This window comes from Crocodylus siamensis, chromosome 8 (assembly GCF_052110815.1).
Source record: "Crocodylus siamensis isolate JL-2025a chromosome 8, ASM5211081v1, whole genome shotgun sequence".
In the NCBI taxonomy this organism is placed as follows: Eukaryota; Metazoa; Chordata; order Crocodylia; family Crocodylidae; genus Crocodylus; species Crocodylus siamensis.
This window is the reverse complement of record NC_143402.1, coordinates 54,879,414-54,898,992: the sequence shown is the minus strand read 5'-3', so window position 1 is coordinate 54,898,992 and position 19,579 is coordinate 54,879,414. Positions and strand designations below refer to the sequence as shown.

Genomic DNA, 19,579 nt, shown 5'->3' with positions numbered 1-19,579 from the left:
CAGAAGTGTGGCAGAGAGAAGGGCAGTCACGTGGGGTTGAGATGCATTTCTGCATGAGGCAGGGGTGGGATGTACTGCCACCCAATCTACCCCAGGCCAGCTGGGAGTCAGTCTCCTGCCTCTGCCTCAGTTTCCCCACTGTGCTCTGGTTTGCCTAGGCCAGGAAGCACTTTGGTCTGGCTGATGGGGGCTTTCCATTGCCCATGGTGCCCTGCTACAACACACAGACGCAAGCAGAGCCAGGCCAATTTGCCCCCACCCTAATCTTTATTGCCTGATGTTCCAGGGCAGATCAAAGCTGTGCAGCAGTCACTGGGCTTGGCCTCCATCCTTGACAGCCTCAGCTTCACTGTGCCTGTCTGCACCCACCGGCACAGCCTCTCCTACCTGCCTGGCTGGGCTTGGTCCTGCTGGGCGTGTGCAGAGCACAGCTGGGCTCCAGCCTGGTCTGGCTGGGGACTCACTGCAACAGCAAGCAGAGAAAGAGGCATTGGATCCACAGCTCAGGGCAGGCCCCAACCCCCACCCTCCTTCACTCTCTTGCACTCTCCACCACCCCCTGCACTAGCTATGCCCTCCAGAGCTGGCCATGGGACAAACATGGCTCCTACAGTGCTGGCCCCAAGGCCTCAGTGAGCTGGAGATCTGCTCCAAGCTCCAGCTCCCAGAGCCCTGTGACCATGGGACAACAGTGGCTGCTCTCAGATGACAGGAGCAGGCCCTGCCCTGCTGCTGGAGAGAACAGCTGGGGCCTGCAGCTCTAGGAAGGGGGGGGGGGGATCTGTGTCAGGGGCTTAGCCCTGTGTGTAGCCGCACTGTGTGGGGGCAGAGGGTACACAGTCCTTCCTCCCTTCCTCCCGGCTCCTTGCTCACCTTGAAGCCATGCCAGGTCTCAATCTCCTGGAAGAGGGCATCACCGGGGCATTCAGTGTGCCCCATCTGCCGGTGCCCATGCACAGTGTAGTTGGCCTGGAGCCGAGCACCAGCCACAGCACAGCGCAGGAAGCTGTCGCGTACGAGTGTCAGAGTGAAGGGCTCCGGCAGGGCGGTCGAGTAGTCCCCAATGTAGCTCACCCCGTAGCCCTTCTTGTTGTAGCCTCTGGTGTGAGCACCCACCCAGTGCCAGCCTCGGCCTTGGTACAGGTACCCATCTGATCCAACCACAAAGCTGCAGCAGAGTAAGAGTAGAGCAGTGAGCTCTGGAGTGCTAGGAGCCAGAATCCTGCTGCTCAGCATAGGCCACAATAGGGTAGGCAGGGTTGAAGTAGGCCCTGGGAGGCTGTGGGGTCCCTGCCCCTCAGTGTCCCAGGGCTGGGGAAAGGCAGATCCCTTCTGCAGTCAGGCTGCTCGGAGGCCCTGCTCAGAGATATCCAGAGTGGGCTGGGGGCAGGGACCCCGGCAGGCCTCAAGATCCTCCCCACTTTCCAGCCACAGCTTAGTCCCATGTGCTGCTGTACCCTGCTCCTCAGGCCTGGGGCAGTGCATTTCTCAGGGGCAGGTGGTCTAGTGTGGTTAAAGTGTCACGTCCCCCCACTCCCAGCCTAGGGCATCCTGGGAGCAGTCATACTCACTTGTAGCCAATGTCATTCCAACCATGGTCGTCTTGGTGGAAGCGCTGCATGGCCCGCATGTTGGCAGCGCACTCGGGGAAGCTACGGCAGGGCTGGCTGGGTATGTAGGTATGGTGGATGTACAGAAAGCCCAGTGGCAGGTGGAGCTCCTGGGGTTCACCCTTGTAGGGTCTGGCCTCCCACATACACCGGGGAATGATGGCTGGGCACTCTGCAGGCAGACGGACATTTCAGGGTGGGACTGCAGCCCCAAGCCCAGGCACCTCCTGCCACCCCCATGACACCAGCCTTGGTGCCTGTGCCTGGATCTCTGCCTTGCAGCTGGACCCAGCAACTTGCTCAGGGCCAGCACGATGGTGCTGCAGATGCAGGGGCCTGGGCCGTGTGATAGACACATAGGGATGATTCTCTACCCCTGGTTTCAAACCCAGAAGAAAAGGCTTCCTCCCCCTCTGGTTTTGCAGCTTCCCTGTCCCACGTCTCCAGGGCTCACCAGGCAAGTTGAGCCAGGGTCCTAGCTCAAGTGCTTCTTTCTGCTCTTTTAAGAAAGAGGCAATCTCCTTCCAGCTCCCATCCCTGAAGCATTTCTGTTCAAACTTTTTCTGGGAGAATCTGTTTCAGGACTTGGGAGTGGTGCACTGGCACTAGGCCCAGTCCTCAGGCTCACAGCAGCCACTGGCCCAGGGCCTGCCCCTATCACAATGTCAACCCCTTTGCCAGCAGTTGTGAGGCTCAGTGCCTGCAACTCCCGGAGCACCCTTGAATTGGCCAACTCCAAACAGGGGACAGGGGCCCCAGTACCGCCCAGCCTGCAGAGCCAGGCCCTCATGCCAGGGGCCTTAGGGCTCTCCAAGGACCAGCAGTGGGTCCCAGAACCTCCAGCCTTGGCAGTAACCCAGGTGGCAGCACCTCAGAGGAAGGTGACATTCCTTCTTCCCCACCAGGCAGCACTTATGGCGGGGAATCCTGTTCTGGCCTTCCATGCGGCTTGGGATGGCTATGAGCTGTCCCTCCTACATGGGATGTCCCTCTCTAGCCCAACATGGGGGCTGCAAATGCAAGACCCACATATAACACAGGCTGGGTTATCAGACATGGATTCTTCTTCAGAGTTGAAGGAGCTGAAACCTGGAGTGAATGTGAACAGGGAATTCCTGCCTGGCTCCTCCAGAGTCTGAGGAGTCTCCTGGCTCAGTCTCCTGCCCTGCAGCCCTCAGGCATGGCCAGGGTGAGGGGCAGCTGAGCAGGGACTGAGAATCCAGCATTGGCCTTAGGCCCCTCAGGGAACAAGCCCTGAGTCCTTCCCTCACAGCCTGCCCCTGGTCTGAATGGAGCCATGGCCAGAGGCAGAACCTGGACCCAAGCCCAGGGAAGCATAGCTCCAGTTTGGGCAGAAGCAGACCTGGGGCCCAGACTCCCACTCTAAGGAGGGTGCTGGTCCAGAGAGGGGTGCTCGATAGGGGTGCCCTGGACCTGGTGCTGTGGTGGGACCTGGTCTCTGCTCTGCCCCACACTCCCCTGCACGAAGGAGAAGTCTGGTTACCTACCCAGGTAGGTGGCTGTGAACTCCTGTGCAGCCTTGTGGGCAAGCCCAAGCAGCTCCTCTGTGCCCACCCCCTGGAAGAGGGCTTGTGTCTGCGGCAGGGTCTGGAGCAGCAGGAGAGCGCTGGCTACCTGCCTTGTCAGCACCCCGGCTGGGCTCAGTGCTGCAAAGTTCTGGCGCCGGAAGTTGCTGCGGGCCTGGCCGGGCCCAGTGAGGGCCCCTGCAGCATAGTATTCCCTTAGCAGGGTGCTCACGGGGGCAGGAGGCTCTGCACGCTCTGCCAGCCGTGCACCCAGCACCACCCCATCCAGCGCCCCATTGATGATGGCATCAGGCAGGGCCGAGGGGCTCCCTAGTAGGGTGAAGTTCTGGGGCTCAGCCACGTTGTCCCAGCAGCCGTCTGGCCCCATGGATGCCTTGCTCTTGTTGTGCCTGGTCAGCAGGAAGGCCAGCCCCAGGGCCTTGGCAATGGTCACAGCGTAGAGAGCATCGACGGTGCGGGGCAGCTCTGGGCCTGATGGGGCAGAGGACAAGTTTCCCCCTGGCCCTGAGGCTAGTGCAGTGGGAGGCAAGGGCATCTCACGCTGCCTCTTCAGACCCGCATCAATGCCAGCCAGCAGCGGGCTCAGGGCCACTGTGGTACCATCCGGGACCAGCACCACCCCGTGCTGCGCAGAGGAGGCCAGGGCCAGGGCCAGACCAGGGGGGGCCAGGAGGCTGCTGAGGAAAGACCTGCGCTCCTGGGTGAGTGAGGGTAGGTCCAAGGGCATGGCTGGTGCCACCCCAAGAAGGAGCTGCTCAAAGTCGCTGTCACAGCAGCCCAGGGCCCGGGCCAGGTCAGGCACTGTCAGGTTGATGTGCCCACCCAAGTCAGGCTCCACAGCCTCCAGGACATGGATGACAGAGTCCATGTGGAATGGGAGGGAGCCTGCAGAGAAGGAGCGGGACACAATTAGCACTTGTTCGGTTCCTGCCCATCCCCATCCCTGGCTCCACACCAAACAGACAAGCAGAACAGAGCTCAGGAGATTTCCCCTGTGGGAACAATAAACCCTCATTGCCCAGAGCCCTGGGCTGGTTGCCTTTGCTTTAGGCTTAGGCCTCAGGCTCAGACCCTGCCAGGCCTTGGTCCCGGCTCTGTTCCAGTGCTGCCAAAGTGCTGGGAGCACATCTCCCAACTCCCCAACCACGTTCCCCTCTGTCACTGGTTCCCTCCGTGGCTGGGCAGGAGCCATCTCCCTGCGCCTGCTGCACTCTACACCCACCTTCACTAGCTGTCGTCCACGTGCAGGCACTCAGCAGTGCGACCAGAACCCACAGCCACGCTGGGGACATTTTCTCCTTGCTGGGTGCAGGGAGCTGTATCAACCCTGCAGGGACACAGCATAAATCAATGTCAGAGCAAAGTCCCCCCTCTCCCCCACCCCCCCAGCTGGGGCCAAGCAGGGAGGGCCCAGGGCAGAGTGTGTGGAGCAGCACGAGACTTTGCCCCACAGCTCCTGGGGCACCTATACACGTGCCCAATGCCTGCTCTTATGCATGCACATTTTAGACCAGACTTGTTTAATTGAGTGTGCCGGAGTGTGCTAATTAGCACACTCCAGCAGCCTCAGTGTCTCATGTATTCAGTGTCTACACACTTCAAAATGGTGACGGGTGTGCTTTAACTAAAGCTGATTTGATGAGCTTTATTTAGTCCCAGCCACCATTTTGAAGCGTGGAACGCTTGATACATGAGATGTTGTGGGAGCTTTAATTGCAGCAACTCTCAGGAGCTGCTCTAATTAAAGTGCCACCCCTCCCCACCACCCCAGAGCAAAATTCCTGTCACAGCACATGTCACTGTCACATGTAAAGATGCCCCTGGAGCTGAGCTCGTCCCTTTGGACACTGGCTGTGGGTGGGGACATGGCCTCATGTTCACCCCTGCAGAGCAGATGCTGGGCTGTCTCACTGCCCCACATCCTGCGCTGCAAAGGGAAAGGGGCCCCGCTAGGCCTGCTTCTCTAAGCCCTGCTGCTGCAGAGGGGACAGGGAGCAGAGGAGTATATCGTGACCGGAAGGCGGCATCCATGCATTATTTGGAGACCCCATACATAGCTCGCTACTTCTTCACTTGTGGCCTTTCCAGAACAGAACTCAGGCTCTGTGAGCCCTCCTCTTGCATCCCAGTCCACACTAGGTTTGCCTTAGTTTAAGCTGAAGCTGTGACAAATTCCCTGGACTGATGGCCTTCGGGCTGGGTTTGCCCCAGAGGACAGGACATTTCCTCTGCGCTCTCAGGCGGGGGTTGTCCTGGGGTGGGGGGTGTCAGAGAGGCTAATGGGGCCCCTGAATGAGAGATGGCCCTGGAGGTTTTCCTTGTCTGCTATACTGGGTTTTATGAAGCAAGGTGGAGTGCTGTTTGGGGATCAGAGCTCTAGTCCCGCCTGCCTGAGATGCTCCTGCCTCCTCAGCACCTGCTCAGTGTGGCAGCCACCCACCCCACTGGGTGCAGCAGCCCAGCCTGCCCACTTCTCTACTCTCTGGGGCCTGGGTCACAAACAGGGAACCTGAGTCAGGAATTAAGCTGCAGATGCAGCTTGGGGACCTCTAGCACAGCCTAAGTGGGGAAGGGGATTGGGGCTTCAGTGCTGGGAGGATGAAGTTCGATGCAAGAGAAACCCAAAGCCTTCAAGTGAGGCCAGAGTCCTGGCACTGGGGGGAGCAAGCTCCTTCAAGGAAAGGCCCAAAGGGTGGCTTGAGGGGTGGTTTGGATGTGGAAAGGCCCAGAGCCTTGGGGATGGGGAGAGGAGGAAGCATCAGGGCCAGAGCCCCGCAGTGGGGCTAGACATGTGACTCAGCACTGGGGAAGGGCTTGAGGCCTGGACTGGAGGAATGCCCAGGATCTGGGGTTTCACTTTATGATCCCACAGCAGATGCAGAGCAGCAGGCCACGGGAATGCAATGGGTGAGGAATAAGGACCACCTGCTAAACGAAGGGAGCCTGGTGCTGGGACTGGTGGGGCTGGGATCAACACAGAAGAGAGGGTGTCTGGCGCAGGGCGGAGCATTTTGCTGTTTCCTCCCCCTCCCAGAATCTCAGCCCCTGATAATTGTTTCACCCGCTGGGAGGCAGCGGGGAGGGGAGCAGGTTGGGTTGGCTGTCATCTGCTTCGATTGGCAGAGAAGGAAGAGATACTTGGGTGCTGCCCCAGCCCAGCCCAGCCCAGCCCAGCTCAGCCCAGCCCAGCCCAGGCATCTCCAACAGGAAGCATCCCGCTACCTCAGCCCCAGATTGACCCTCAGACTGCTTAGATGGATCGGTGTTCCCAGCGCTTCAGGATTTCATAAGGAGCTACAGGGAGTAGGGGAGGCAGCAGTAGCAGCTGTTTCTAGTAGTCAGCACCAGGGACGGATGGAGACAGCTGTGCTGTGGATGCAGCCCCAGCAAGCAGCTAGTGCTGAGGCATACTGTTTATACAGAAATCCCTGGGGCTAGAGGTTTCCACTCCAGATTCCCTGCAGAGGCTCCTGGGAGCTGCAATACACCATCTCAGGGCTCAGGAAGGGCACAGAGAAGGCTGTTTGTGTTCCTGCCTGGTTGCAAAGCTAAGAGATAACTTGGGGAGTGGGGACATGCTAAGTCAGCCTGTGTGGTAAATGTCCCTCCGAGATCCAGTTCAGTCTCTTCATGCCCCATTCATGCAAGGGTCCCATGAGGCCCAGGAAGGTGAAGTGATGTATCCAGGCCAATCAGGGGGTCAGCAGCAGGAATAGCACTCAGATTTGCTAGCAAACAGCAATCCTTTGCACCCTTGCTGTGCTTCAAGTGCTGCCTGGGTACTAGTCAGTAGACAGCCTGTGGGAGGGCCCTTCTCTCCATGGCACAGAGCAGGGAAGCTGAGGTAGGAGAAGAGGATGAACTATGCCAGCCTCGAGTCCATGACAGAGGGAAGACAGATATGCAGGCTTGAGCAAGAACCCACGCCAGGAGCAGCTGCCCTGCAGGCCAGGAGCATGGTTCAGCTGCGTGGGCAGTGGAAGGATGCCAGGGGCACTGGAGTGTTCAAGCATTGGGCCAGACCCTGGTGAGTTCCCAGTTGGAGCCCCCAAGCTCTGGAGAAAACCCCCAATGCCCAGCACAAAGTCCAGGATGAGCAGAAGAACTCATCCTAGACTCACTCAATAAAGCAGCACTCACCTGCTGTGAGCTTCCCAGGCCCCTCGTGCCCAGAGCTATGTGCTCTGTGGAGCTGTCCCTAGGCTTCCTGGTCCCAAAGAGATGGACGTGCAGGTGGCTCTTATATGCCCCAGAATTGAGCCAGGATTACAGGAGAACACTGCAATTGGTTCACAGACTCCTAGTCATGACACCTTAGTGCTGAAATGTAGCCCAGATCTGCACCTGTCTGGACTTCCCTGGGGAATCTTCACCTACTCAACCCTGAGCTTTGCCTGTCACATGAGTTTCCCTTTGTTAGAAGATGTACCTGCCAACCCTGTTTCCCACCCTAGGAATTCCTCTGTGGTGTGCAATGGGAATTCCCTTGATTTAGCTGCAGAATCTGGAATGTCAAGCACAGGCACTTGTCTCTGCCCCTGTCAGATAGGCAAGGGCAAGGTGCAGGGAGGCAAGGCCAAGACAAAGGTGGAGATACCCTCTGAAATTTGGGGCATGGAAAGGCATGGGGGACACACACTCTGGGACACTGTTGTGGCTCTACTCTGCTATTCTTTTTTCATTCCAGTACAGTGGACTAGGTTGTAATCATGTGTACGTACATGTGTGTGTGTGTACACATGCAATCAGGGGTATGTGAGAGCATGCATGCAGGTGTATACATGGTCACATGTGGGAGTATGGATGTGTGCACAAGTGGTCACATGTCCACATGGTCACATGTAGTTTGTGTGTGCACTTGTAGTCACCTACAGGCGTATGTGTGCATATACCATGATCACAGGCCTGGCAGCCCCTTGGCCTCTGTCTGGTTTCTAGCACACACACTGGACTGAAATCCTGCAATTCCCTGCTCAGAGACAGCCTGGTATCACTTCCCTGCTCACATCAGCTGTTACTGCCCTGAACCCCAGGAGGTCTCATGGCACTTCTGTTTTCTCCCTTTGGGAGCGTGTGACCTGCAGTGCTGCAGGGATACATTGACTAGCAAATGGCACAAAGCTTCTGAGAAGAGGATGTTACCCCTGTCTGCCTACCCATTTGTCTGGCTGTGGGCACTGGAGGTTTGCTCCAAACCCACTTTGCTAACTTGGAGTAACTCCCTAGTGTAGACAGGGCAGCTTGGGGCTTTAGGCCAAGTCAGCAGGTCAAGAGAAGTCCTGGACCAGCCTGCCACTCCCCCCCTGGTCCTGTGGATACAAGTGACAGCAATGACCCACCTTGCCCTCACCTGGCTGTTCCTCCAAGCCAATGAGAAGACTACATATGAGCCAGCTTTTCTTATTCGGGTAAGTGTGCCAGAGTGGGGCATCCAGTCAGGCCTGGCTTCCCCTGGCATCCCAGTGGCTCCTGGGTCCAATTCCAGTGTCCCTCTGTTTTGCTCCAAGCCTAAGGCCTTACACAGCCTCTCAGGGCTCTCTGTCCCAGGTGCTTCCTGGTTGAACCAGTTTAGAGGTGGCAGGAGCCAGAGCCAGAGCTGTGACAGCTAATGACTCATGTATGGTCCCTCCTGAGCCCAGCTTAAGCCATTTCCTCCTTCCTGCTCTTGCTTCAAACAGAGTGAGAGAGAACTACTGAGACCAAAATGTAGGATAGTGGTCAATAGTTGTGACAGGTGGGGTTCAGACTCAGAAGAGGGCAAGTGTGTTTGTGTTGTGGTAATAAATTTAGTCGGGTTTCTGGCCTACTTGACTAGAAAAACAGACAGAGACCAGAAGAGCTGATACTGCTTATTTCAGTTATGTTTTGAAATAAGGAGTCCTGCATGTCTTATTACCCTGTGCACAGATGCCCAATTAAGTAAACTTGTTTTAGTTTCTCCAAGGTCATATTTTTTTTCTCTTGATCTGTCTTAAGTATAAAAATGCTTGAAAACTTAAAGAGGGGGAGGATTCCTTTGAAACAGACAAGTGAGTGATTCTCCTTGCTGTATGAAATCCTCTCTGTGATCACAGTATAGCCCTAAATAAAGAAAAGCTGGCTCTGTCAGTTCTGATTCAACCACAACACGAAGTTTGATTTCTTCCACAATTTGGTGCCATGACTCGGATAGAGGTGCCCGGAGTGATCAGTTGGATATCTCTTCACTGAAGCCCTGGCACCAAATCAAGGTAAGAGACCTTTTGAAATCTCTACTGGGGCTTTTCAGTGAGAGGCTGTCTCTGTGTCTTCCTGATTCACTGCTTGAGGCTCACCCTATCTGAACTTTTTTTCTGCCAGAACTGCCAGACTCACTGTGTAAGTAGTAACTGTGAGTAGAAAGAGTTAAGGTTAAAGACTCTGTGTTGCTGTTGTTAATGAAAGTATTTCCCTGTGTGAATTGAGTTAAGTTCTGTAAAGAACTAGGAGGTCTCTTTGAGGCCAGGAGTGGAAACCTTGTGCAGCCGCCCCGAGGACAGCGAACTTGTTCTGTGTGCTCTTCGAAAGCAAGGGTGCAAGGTGGAAACTCTTAGAGTGCGAGTGTTTTCCATGATAAGCGTTGACCAAGGCTGAGACTAAAGAAATGCTCTTGAACCTTGTGCCTCAACGCAGAAATTCCCTTGTGTGAATTGAGAGTATGAATTGAGAAATATGAGCCACTGACCAGGTCTGAGACTAACCTTGGGTTCAGCCGCCCCAAACCTGTCCGGAAGGGCAGTTTTGAATGCAAGGGGGCCTAACTGGAACCTCATGACCCAGTGGACAGGTTTACCCTTTCCCCACCCTCATAATGAGCCATGTCTAACTCTGAGTAACTGCATTGTGTGCTGTTATTGCAGTGGAGTCTTGTCTTTGGACATCTTTGTGCCGCTAGCAAATCTCACAACCTAACTGGACACCCTGAATAAGCCATTCCTGTATGAAAGACCTGTATGAACTGAGTTTAAAGATATGGGGAGTGGAAAGTCTGAAGACATGCCAGCTCTGCCAAAAGGGACTCCAGCACTGTACATGTACACACACTATGGCCATAAAAGTTGTAAGTTTCTAGACAAATGGAATTGGTATACCAGAGATGATTTTAGCCTGCAGTTTCCCCTGGAAGGAACATTTGATTTAAGTAAAATTGTTCATCTCCACAGAGACCTTGAGTTAAGAGGTAGTAATATACTACAGACTCAGTGAGACACATTTTTTGATTGGTATGAAGAAACTTTCAAAAGACGTCAAGAATCTCAAGTTTGGAGTCTTGGGGTAAGTCTTGGAGTAAGGACTCCCAAGAGAAACTGAAATCTCAGATAAAGGAATTAAAACAGAAAAGTGCACCAAAAGGGGGCCCCCCATCAACAGTACCATCAGCACCAAAACAACTTTATCCACAAATAACTGAGAATGAATCTGCAGAAGATATAACTGATTTTCTTAATGTGCCCCCCCATATCAGCCCCAGGCACAATCTAAACCTGAAGAAGTCCAAAGTAACCAATTAGGCTCTTCTGGCAGGATTAGCTGACCACACCAGGAAACTATCACTCAACTACGTTACCTGCCCCTGGGGCATGCCCATGTCCACCGGAGGCCTGGCGTCTGTCTCCTGAAATCTCAACCCCCTCCTCTTGTTTAAGATCTGGTACCCAGTATGGTCCAGCCCCTTCTTTAAAAACTAAAAAGGATCAGCTTATGATGCCTTTATGCCAGCTTCCAGGGCAAGGTCCAAATAGGGAAACTACAATCACAGTCCCTGTCCCCTGGACCCCAGGAGATCTCCTAAACCTTGTTAAACAATTTCCCAACATCAGAGAGGAACCCCAGAAATTTAGAGATGAATTAGATAGACACTGTTATAATCCAACATGGGCAGATTTGAACCAATTAATGAGAAGTGTTCTGCCCCGAGGTCTGCAACCACCTCATTGCACAGGCTACTTGGCCTATTTAAGACCCCGGAATAGGAGATCACTTAGCAGATGCCCGAAGATGCCTCCTTGAGGCTGTGCTTAAAATTTGCCCCAGGAAAACTGACTGGGCCAAAATACATAACTGTAAACAAAATAAAGGAGAATCCCCAGCAGACTACATGGACCGCTTGAAACTAGTATTTGAAAGACATTCTGGTATTGAAAATGCAGCTGAAATTGCCCCAGAAGCAGTTGTTTCCGCTTTTGTCCACAGACTTCTTTCTAAAGTCCAGGAACAGTTGTGCACAATTGCTGTAGGTTGGCAGACTAAGCCACATGCAGAACTAGTCACCATTGCAAATCATTGTACAACCTGCCAGGAAAAGAAAAAGGAATCCACGGAAACTAAGCTAATGTCATTACAATTACAGATTTTAAGCAGGGGCGGAAGCTGAGGTTTTCATCGAGGACAGTTCAAAGGCAGGGGACGTGGTCATGGGATGGGATGAGGAGGGTTTCAGTCCCAAAATAATGACAGTTGTCATTATTGTGGCCAACCAGGACACTGGAAGGCTCAATGTCCTCACCGGCCAGGCCAGCTGGGGATGACGTTTAGCCCACCACCACCTCCTCTCACTCAATTCTGTGTCCTGAATCAGGGAGGCTCCTGTTAGGCCAGCCTGAGGAATAGTAACATCATCACAACCCCGCTTCTCCCACTTAATCAAGATGATCCCTTCATTTCCTGCGTGATAAATGGCATCTCTACATAATGTTTAGTAGACACCGGTGCAAGCCGCTCTACTCTTCGAGCTGAAGAATTTTCCACAACTCCCCTCTCCTCTGCTGTTGTAAACACTGTAGGAATTTCAAATCAAATAGTTCCTCATCCTGTTTCCCAACAATTACATGTTTCTCTTGGTCGTGTTTCTGATCAACATGCCTTTCTCCTTAGTCCTTGTTCTCCTGTTAATTTGTTAGGCAGAGATTTGCTTTGTAAACTCAGCTGTACTATCTATTGCTCTCCTAATGGTGTTTATTTAGATGTTCCCTGTGATAATGAAATAGCAGTACTTGCCGCTTTAGCTAGCTCACCTCCTGAGCCTGAGTTCCCTAATCTTTCTGTGTTGCAAGAAGAAATCATAAAAGCTGTCCCTCCGTTTCACTGGTCCCAGCATGCTAATGAAGTAGGACAAATCCATACTGCCCAGCCTGTAAAAATTAGATTAAACCCAGCTAAGCCTTTATCCAAAGTTGCTTAATACCCTTTACGTCCAGAAGCCGAAAATGTGATACACCCTGTTATAACTGCCCTTTTAAAGCAAGATATCATAGTCCCAACTAAGCGCCCTTGTAATACACCTATTCTTCCTGTAAAAAAACCTGGAAAGAATACCTGTCGCTTTGTGCAAGACCTCTGTGTGGTAAATTCTGCAGTTTTACCTACTTTTCCTGTTGTACCACATACAGCTACTGTCTTGGCCTGTATTCCTCCTAATGCTTGTTATTTTACTGTTGTTGACTTGTGTTCTGCATTTTTCTCTATTCCTATACACCCTGATAGCCAGTTTCTCTTTGCATTTACCTATCAAGGACTTCAGTATACCTGGATGCGATTGCCCCAGGGCTATATTGAATCCCCTTATCTTTTTTCTGAAATTCTGAAGAAAGATCTAGATGACATAATATTTAAAGAAAATTCTGTGCTTGTGCAATATGTTGATGATTTGCTCTTGGCATCTATCTCCCTTGAAGCCTATAAAACTGATTCTTTAACTCTCCTCACTTCTCTTGCCCTAAAAGGCCTTAAGGCATCTAAAGAAAAGCTACAGCTTTGTCTTTCCTGTGTCCACTATTTAAGTCATGATATTTCTGCTGGAGAACGACTGCTTTCCTCTTCCAGAATAGAAGCTATTCTTAAAATCCCTAGACCAACTACTGTGTCCCAAATGTACACCTTCCTAGGCATGGCTGGTTACTGCCATCAGTGAATACTCAGCTATGCCTCTATAGTCAAGCCGTTGCAAAATCTGACTCTTGTTAATACCCCTGAGCCTTTACCCTGGACTTGAGAAATCGAAGCCGCTTTTGCCTCTGTTAAACAAGCTTTGTTGCAAGTTCCTGCCTTAGGCCTTCCCGATTATACTAAACCTTTTATTCTTTTTTGTCATGATTTGCACTTGCAGTACTTACTCAGACACATGGAGACAAGCACCATCCCATTGCTTATTATAGCTCTGCTCTTGACCTTGTTGCAGCTGGATTTCCCCCATGTCTCCGTGCTGTAGCTGCAGCCACTGTCACGGTTGAACTTTCCTCCACCCTTGTATTAGGTTCTCCCATTACTGTTGCTGTCCCACATGCTACAGCAGCCCTTTTACTAAAAACAAAAACCCAACACCTTTCAAAAGCTAGATTAACTAAGTATGAAATCTTGCTTCTCTCTGCTGGAAGTGTCACCCTCACTAGGTTCCCTGTTTTAAACCCTGCTTCCCTGTTACCGACCCCTTCAGATGGTGAACCCCATGATTGCATTTTTGTTACTGCTCACCTAACAATGCCCTGCACGGATCTAAAGGACAACCCCTTGCAAAACCCAGATCTAGTATTCTATGTTGATGGATCGTGTCAAAGAAACTCAAAAGGTTCCCTTGCTACAGGATATGCAGTATGTTCCCAATATGATGTTATAGAAAGCCATCACTTACCTAATGTGTATTCAGCTCAAGTTGCCGAGCTTGTGGCCCTCACCAGGGCTTGCACCCTAGCCTCTGGTGCCTCTGTTAATATTTATACTGATTCTCGCTATGCTTTTAGTATTGTACATGATTATGGTCAACTCTGGAAACAAAGAGGCTTCCTCACTTCAGGAGGTGCCAAGATTAGTAATGGTCCATATGTAACACTAATGCCAGGAGCCTGGGCAACAAGCAGGACGAGCTTGTCCTCCTGCTCAGTGCAAAGAATTATGACGTCATTGGGATAACGGAGACCTGGTGGGACTCCACCCATGACTGGACCATGGGTATAGAGGGCTATACCCTGTACAGGAGGGATCGTGTTGACAAAAGGGGCGGGGGTGTAGCTCTCTATGTGAAGGAAAGCTACATGTCCCTGCAAGCTTCGAGCTGTTGGCGACTGGCATGGACAGCTAGAGACCCTCTGGGTAAAAATTCGCGGGGAATACGGCACAGGGGACACAACGGTGGGAGTCTACTACAGACCTCCCACTCAAAGTCCTGAGCTTGACCAGGAGTTCACCCGGGAACTGACTGAGGCCGCTTTCTCCAGGACCTTGGTTGTCATGGGTGACTTCAATTACCTGGACATCTCGTGGGAAGAACACTCAGCAAAATCCGAGTGGTCGCAAAGCTTTCTCTCATGCATGGATGACCTCTACCTGACTCAAGAAGTCTATGGGCCAACGAGAGGCAAAGCGCTGCTCGACCTGGTACTGGCTATGGGGGACGACCTAATCAGCAACCTAGTGATCGATGGGAAGCTGGGTGACAGCGACCACGAGCTGATCACCTTCAGCATCTGCCATAAAGCTGGCAAGTCAGTCAGCAACACAGAAGTCCTTGACTTCAGAAAAGCCGACTTTGACAAGCTCAAGAGGCTAGTCAGTCAGGCCCTCAGGGACCATGACCCCAGGGAGATGGGAGTTCAAGAAGAGTGGTTGCTTCTCAAGGAAGCGATCCTCAATGCACAAGCCAAATCTATTCCAACACAGAGGAAAGGCAGCAAGAAGGCACAGCAGCCCTCCCGGCTCTCCAGGGACCTAGCAGACCTCCTGCGGCTAAAAAGGAAAGCCTACAAAGGATGGAGGACAGGATTCACCTCCAAGGAGGATTATTCTGCGCTGGTCTGGTCCTGCAGGGAGCAAACCAGGAAAGCCAAGGCTGCAACTGAACTCCAACTAGCTTCAAGCATCAAGGACAACAAAAAGTCCTTTTTCAGATATGTGGGGAGCCGGAGGAAAAGCAAGGGCAACGTTGGACCCCTGCTAAACCAGATGGGGCAACTGACAACTGACGCCCAGGAAAAAGCCAACCTATTAAATAGGTACTTTGCGTCAGTCTTTCATCAGTCCCACAGGACGCCCATGCCTGCTATGGGACAGGGAGATCTGGGTGTTGGGGATCCCCTACCCTCCATCAATGCTGACCTCGTGAAGGAACACCTTGAGAAGCTGGATACCTTCAAGTCAGCCGGCCCTGACAATCTGCACCCCAGGGCACTCAAGGAGCTGGCGAGCGTCATAGCCCAGCCCCTGGCATGGATCTTTGAAAACTCCTGGCGCTCTGGTGTAGTGCCCGAAGACTGGAAGAAGGCCAATGTGGTGCTGATCTTCAAGAAAGGGAGGAGAGTGGATCCGGCTAACTACAGGCCCATTAGCCTGACTTCTATCTCGGGGAAGATCTTAGAAAAGTTTATTAAGGAGGCCATCCTTGAGGGACTGGCCCAGGCTAACATCCTAAGGGATAGCCAGCACGGGTTTGTTGCGGGTAGGTCTTGTTTGACCAATCTCATTTCCTTCTATGACCAGGTGACCTATCACCTGGGCGAGGGAGATAAGATTGATGTCATATATCTTGACTTCAAAAAAGCTTTTGATCTGGTATCCCATGATCACCTTTTGGCCAAACCGGCCAGTTGTGGCCTTGGCTCCACCACGATCCGCTGGCTGGGAAATTGGCTCCGTGGTCAGACCCAGAGGGTTGTAATTGATGGCAGTCACTCATCGTGGTGCCCTGTGACCAGTGGGGTCCCTCAAGGCTCTGTCCTTGGACCCATACTGTTCAACATCTTCATTAATGATGTGGACATTGGAGTCAGGAGTGGACTGGCCAAGTTTGCCGATGACACCAAACTTTGGGGCAAAGCATCCACGCCAGAAGATAGGCGGGTGATCCAGACTGACCTGGACAAGCTCAGCAAATGGGCAGACGAGAACCTGATGGTGTTTAACACCGAAAAATGCAAGGTTCTCCACCTTGGGAGGAAAAACCTGCAGCACCCTTATAGGCTCGGCAGTGCTACGTTGGAAAGCACTACAGAAGAAAGAGACTTGGGGGTCATCATTGACCACAAGATGAACATGAGCCTGCAATGCGATGCTGCGGCTAATAAAGCGACCATAGATGTTTCTCGAGCAAATCCTGGGACGTCATTCTCCCCTTGTACTCGGCCTTGGTGAGGCCGCAGCTGGAGTACTGCGTCCAGTTTTGGGCTCCTCAATTCAAAAAGGATGTGGAGAAGCTGGAGAGAGTCCAGAGGAGAGCCACGCGCATGATCAGAGGTCAAAAAAACAGATCTTATGATGATAGGCTGAGAGACATGGGACTCTTTAACCTGGAAAAGCAGAGGCTCAGGGGTGATCTGATGGCCACCTATAAGTTTATCAGGGGTGACCACCAGGATCTGGGGGAACGTTTGTTCACCAGAGCGCCCCAAGGGATGACGAGGTCGAATGGTCACAAACTCCTGCAAGACCGTTTCAGGCTGGACATAAGGAAGAATTTCTTTACTGTCCGAGCCCCCAAGGTCTGGAACAGTCTGCCAGCGGAGGTGGTTCAAACACCTACATTGAACACCTTCAAGAGTAAATTGGATGCTTATCTTGCTGGGATCCTATGACCCCAGCTGACTTCCTGCCCTTTGGGCAGGGGGCTGGACTCGATGATCTCCCGAGGTCCCTTCCAGCCCTGATGTCTATAAAATCTATGAAATCTATGAAATGCCTTGTTGAATGCTTTACAGTTACCTTCTGCTGTTGCTATTATTAAATGCCAAGCTCACCAGAAACCTTATGATGGTGTTACACATGGGAATGCTCTGGCAGATTCCACTGCCAAAGCTGCGGCTATTTCCACTCCTCAGGCTACGCCTGTGTTTTTGTCTATTCCAACTTACCAGTCTCTATAGACAAGTCTTCACAATGTTGCCCTCCTCCAAGATCAGGCTGCAGAACAAGAGAAACATGGAGACTGGCTGGGTGTTTGTAACACCCTGACCATTTGTGGTGCTCCCCGGACGGCTGCCTGGTTGCCTTAATGGTTCTTCTTCCTCATCTTGCTCGCATATACCATGGCATGGGACATGTGAGCAAAACGGGGATGATAGAAGCTGTTAAGCTTGATTGGTTTGCTCCAACTTTTCCATCTGTGGCTCAACAGTACTGCCACACCTGTCCTATTTGCCAAGCCCATAATGTGGGAAAGCCTGTAAAAACAAAAAAGGCAGCACATCTCCCACCTTGGGGACCGTTTGTAAATTTACAGTTAGATTTTATTCAAATGCAGAAATGTTGTTCTTATGAATATGTTCTTGTTATTGTATGTATGCTTTCTGGATGGGTAGAAGCCTAGCCATGTGCAAAAGCTGACACCATCACTGTAAGCAAAAAGTTGCTCAGAGACTTTATTCCAAGGTTTGGTATTCCTTTATCCCTAAACTCTGATAGAGGAACTCATTTTACTGGACAGATAATGAAAGAAGTCCGCAAAGTCCTGCAGATCCAACAGAACTTTCATTGCCCATACCATGCACAGGCCTGGGGCCAAGTGGAACGCCAAAATGGCATTCTGAAAAATAAACTGGCCAAAATCTGTGCTGAGACTTACCTAAAATGGCCAGATGCACTTCCTATAGCCCTTATGAGTATGAGATCTACTGTCAATCAAAAGACTGGGCTTAGCCCACATGAAATTCTAACGGGAAGACCCATGAGGCTTCCCGCCTCACCACCTGTTGCCTCCCACTTTTGCAATATACATTCACTTGATGATACCATTCTGGACTATTGTAAGGCACTAATGAAGTGTGTTAAGGCTTTTCATTCACAGGTACAGGCAGCTCTCCCCAAAGAACCAGATGAGCCGTGCCATTCTATCCTGCCTGGAGATTGGGTCCATGTAAAAGTCCATCAACGAAAGTCATTGCCGGAACCTCGCTGGAAAGGCCCATTCCAGGTACTCCTGACCACCAACACTGCAATAAAGTGTCAAGGACTCCAGACATGGATCCATGCTTCACACAGTAAGAAAACATCAGCCCTGTTAGACCCAGAGTCTCCTCCATATCAATCTTGTAATCAGCCTCCACAGACTGGTAGTGAGCCTAGTGCCTGCCAGCAGGAGAGCTCAAGACCAGTAACGAGCCAAGCGCCTACTGGCGAAGAAGATTTGCCACTACAGAGCGAAGAGGATGTGCCCCAACGACACCACTATGCCCTTTGGGACAGGAAAAAGGCCTCTACCTAGGTCCTGGTTCCTGAGGTGAAGTTGGTTAGTTGTGATTTGGGTAGTTCTCAGTATTTCTTTTTGGGCCATCTTTTATGAACTTAACTCATCAGTTATAAGAAACTCTGTAAACCAAACTACACTTCCGCACCGACAAAGACGATCATTTCATGAAAATATGTTCTTGTCTTTAGTTAATCAAATTGGGATAGATTTAAATGTCTCTCGTTGTTGGATATGTAGTCATGTCCCTATCTATTCTACAAGAGAAATACCCATGATACTGGTACCCTTGAATGCAACTCAGATGTTAGCCCCTTACTATTCAGATTTTCATGGAAATGAAACTTAGCAGAATGTAAGTCGCAGCCGGTCTGACTATGTACGATTAGCTTATGCCACCCCTGGAAAGTTCTATTGGACTTGTAATGGATCTCGTGTTGTAGTAGGAGTCAGTAAGTGCAAGGCAGAATTTAACATAAATGGTGCTTGGTTTTCTAATGGTTCCTGGATATCTAATTACTCCCCTGCAGGTCAATTTTCAGGCTATTATTCACAATGGATGATGTCCCCGTGCTGTAATACAGGTGGATATACTGCATTAGCTGGTCACTATTTTGTGTGTGGAGATAAGGCCTATAAAAATCTTCCCTCTGGTTGGAGAGGAACGTACTATGTCTCTGCAGCATATCCTACCTTTACTATTAAATCTCACTTACCTAAAGGAAGAATTCGCAATGTTCGTGAAATTACAGAAAATCAAAGGTTTTGAGGTATAATGCCATCCTCTGCAAATCTTACCAGCTATGCCTCTGCAAGCAGGCCTGCACAGGGTCAGAGGCATAGCAAGCTCATTCAGCATCTGGGGGTGGGGAAGACAGGGCTATGCTGACCACTTTAGAGGTGGGGGAAAGGCTTAGGAAGAAGAAGGAAAATCTTACTTGCCTGAGGGCGTGTTGCCGGCACAAGGTGCCCGAGGGAGGCAACAATTGGGTTCATTGCCCGGTGTGCGTCGCGCCAAATAAACGCACTGGGGGGAGAAGTAGACAGAGTTTATTTGAGCTCAAGTAAAAGGTGCAGGGAGACTGTATTGCCTCAAATCCTGCGCCCCTAGCCCTGAAACAGTGTATTTTTATACCCTGGTCAATTTTCTGCAGTGGTTTTCCACTAGTTGGCCCCCCTTTCCTCCCCTTTCCCTCCTCCCTTCTCTCTCCGAGCGGTGCCCTTGCATTCCACAGATA

The 19,579-nt window shown here is 51.6% G+C and overlaps 1 protein-coding gene across 1 annotated transcript; it reads right to left on the bottom strand.

The window, feature by feature from the left end:
- Nucleotides 1-255: 255 nt before the first annotated feature.
- PGLYRP2 (peptidoglycan recognition protein 2) lies at nt 256-4,498 on the bottom strand. Its single transcript, XM_090060079.1, has 5 exons — nt 4,380-4,498; nt 3,119-4,042; nt 1,572-1,782; nt 874-1,168; nt 256-463 (listed from the first exon to the last, which is right to left on the bottom strand). The coding sequence occupies exons 1-5, from the start codon at nt 4,447-4,449 to the stop codon at nt 461-463; spliced, it is 1,503 nt and encodes a 500-aa protein (XP_089916205.1). The 5' UTR covers nt 4,450-4,498; the 3' UTR covers nt 256-460.
- Nucleotides 4,499-19,579: the final 15,081 nt, after the last annotated feature.

Excerpts from the sequence above, each read along its gene's own strand:
- PGLYRP2 (XM_090060079.1), bottom strand. The coding sequence starts at position 4,449 with ATGTCCCCAGCGTGGCTGTGGGTTCTGGTCGCACTGCTGAGTGCCTGC. Across the intron at positions 4,043-4,379 it reads GTGGACGACAGCTAGTGAAG|GCTCCCTCCCATTCCACATG; the intron begins GTGGGTGTAGAG and ends CCTTCTCTGCAG. Across the intron at positions 1,169-1,571 it reads TGGAATGACATTGGCTACAA|CTTTGTGGTTGGATCAGATG; the intron begins GTGAGTATGACT and ends ACTCTGCTGCAG.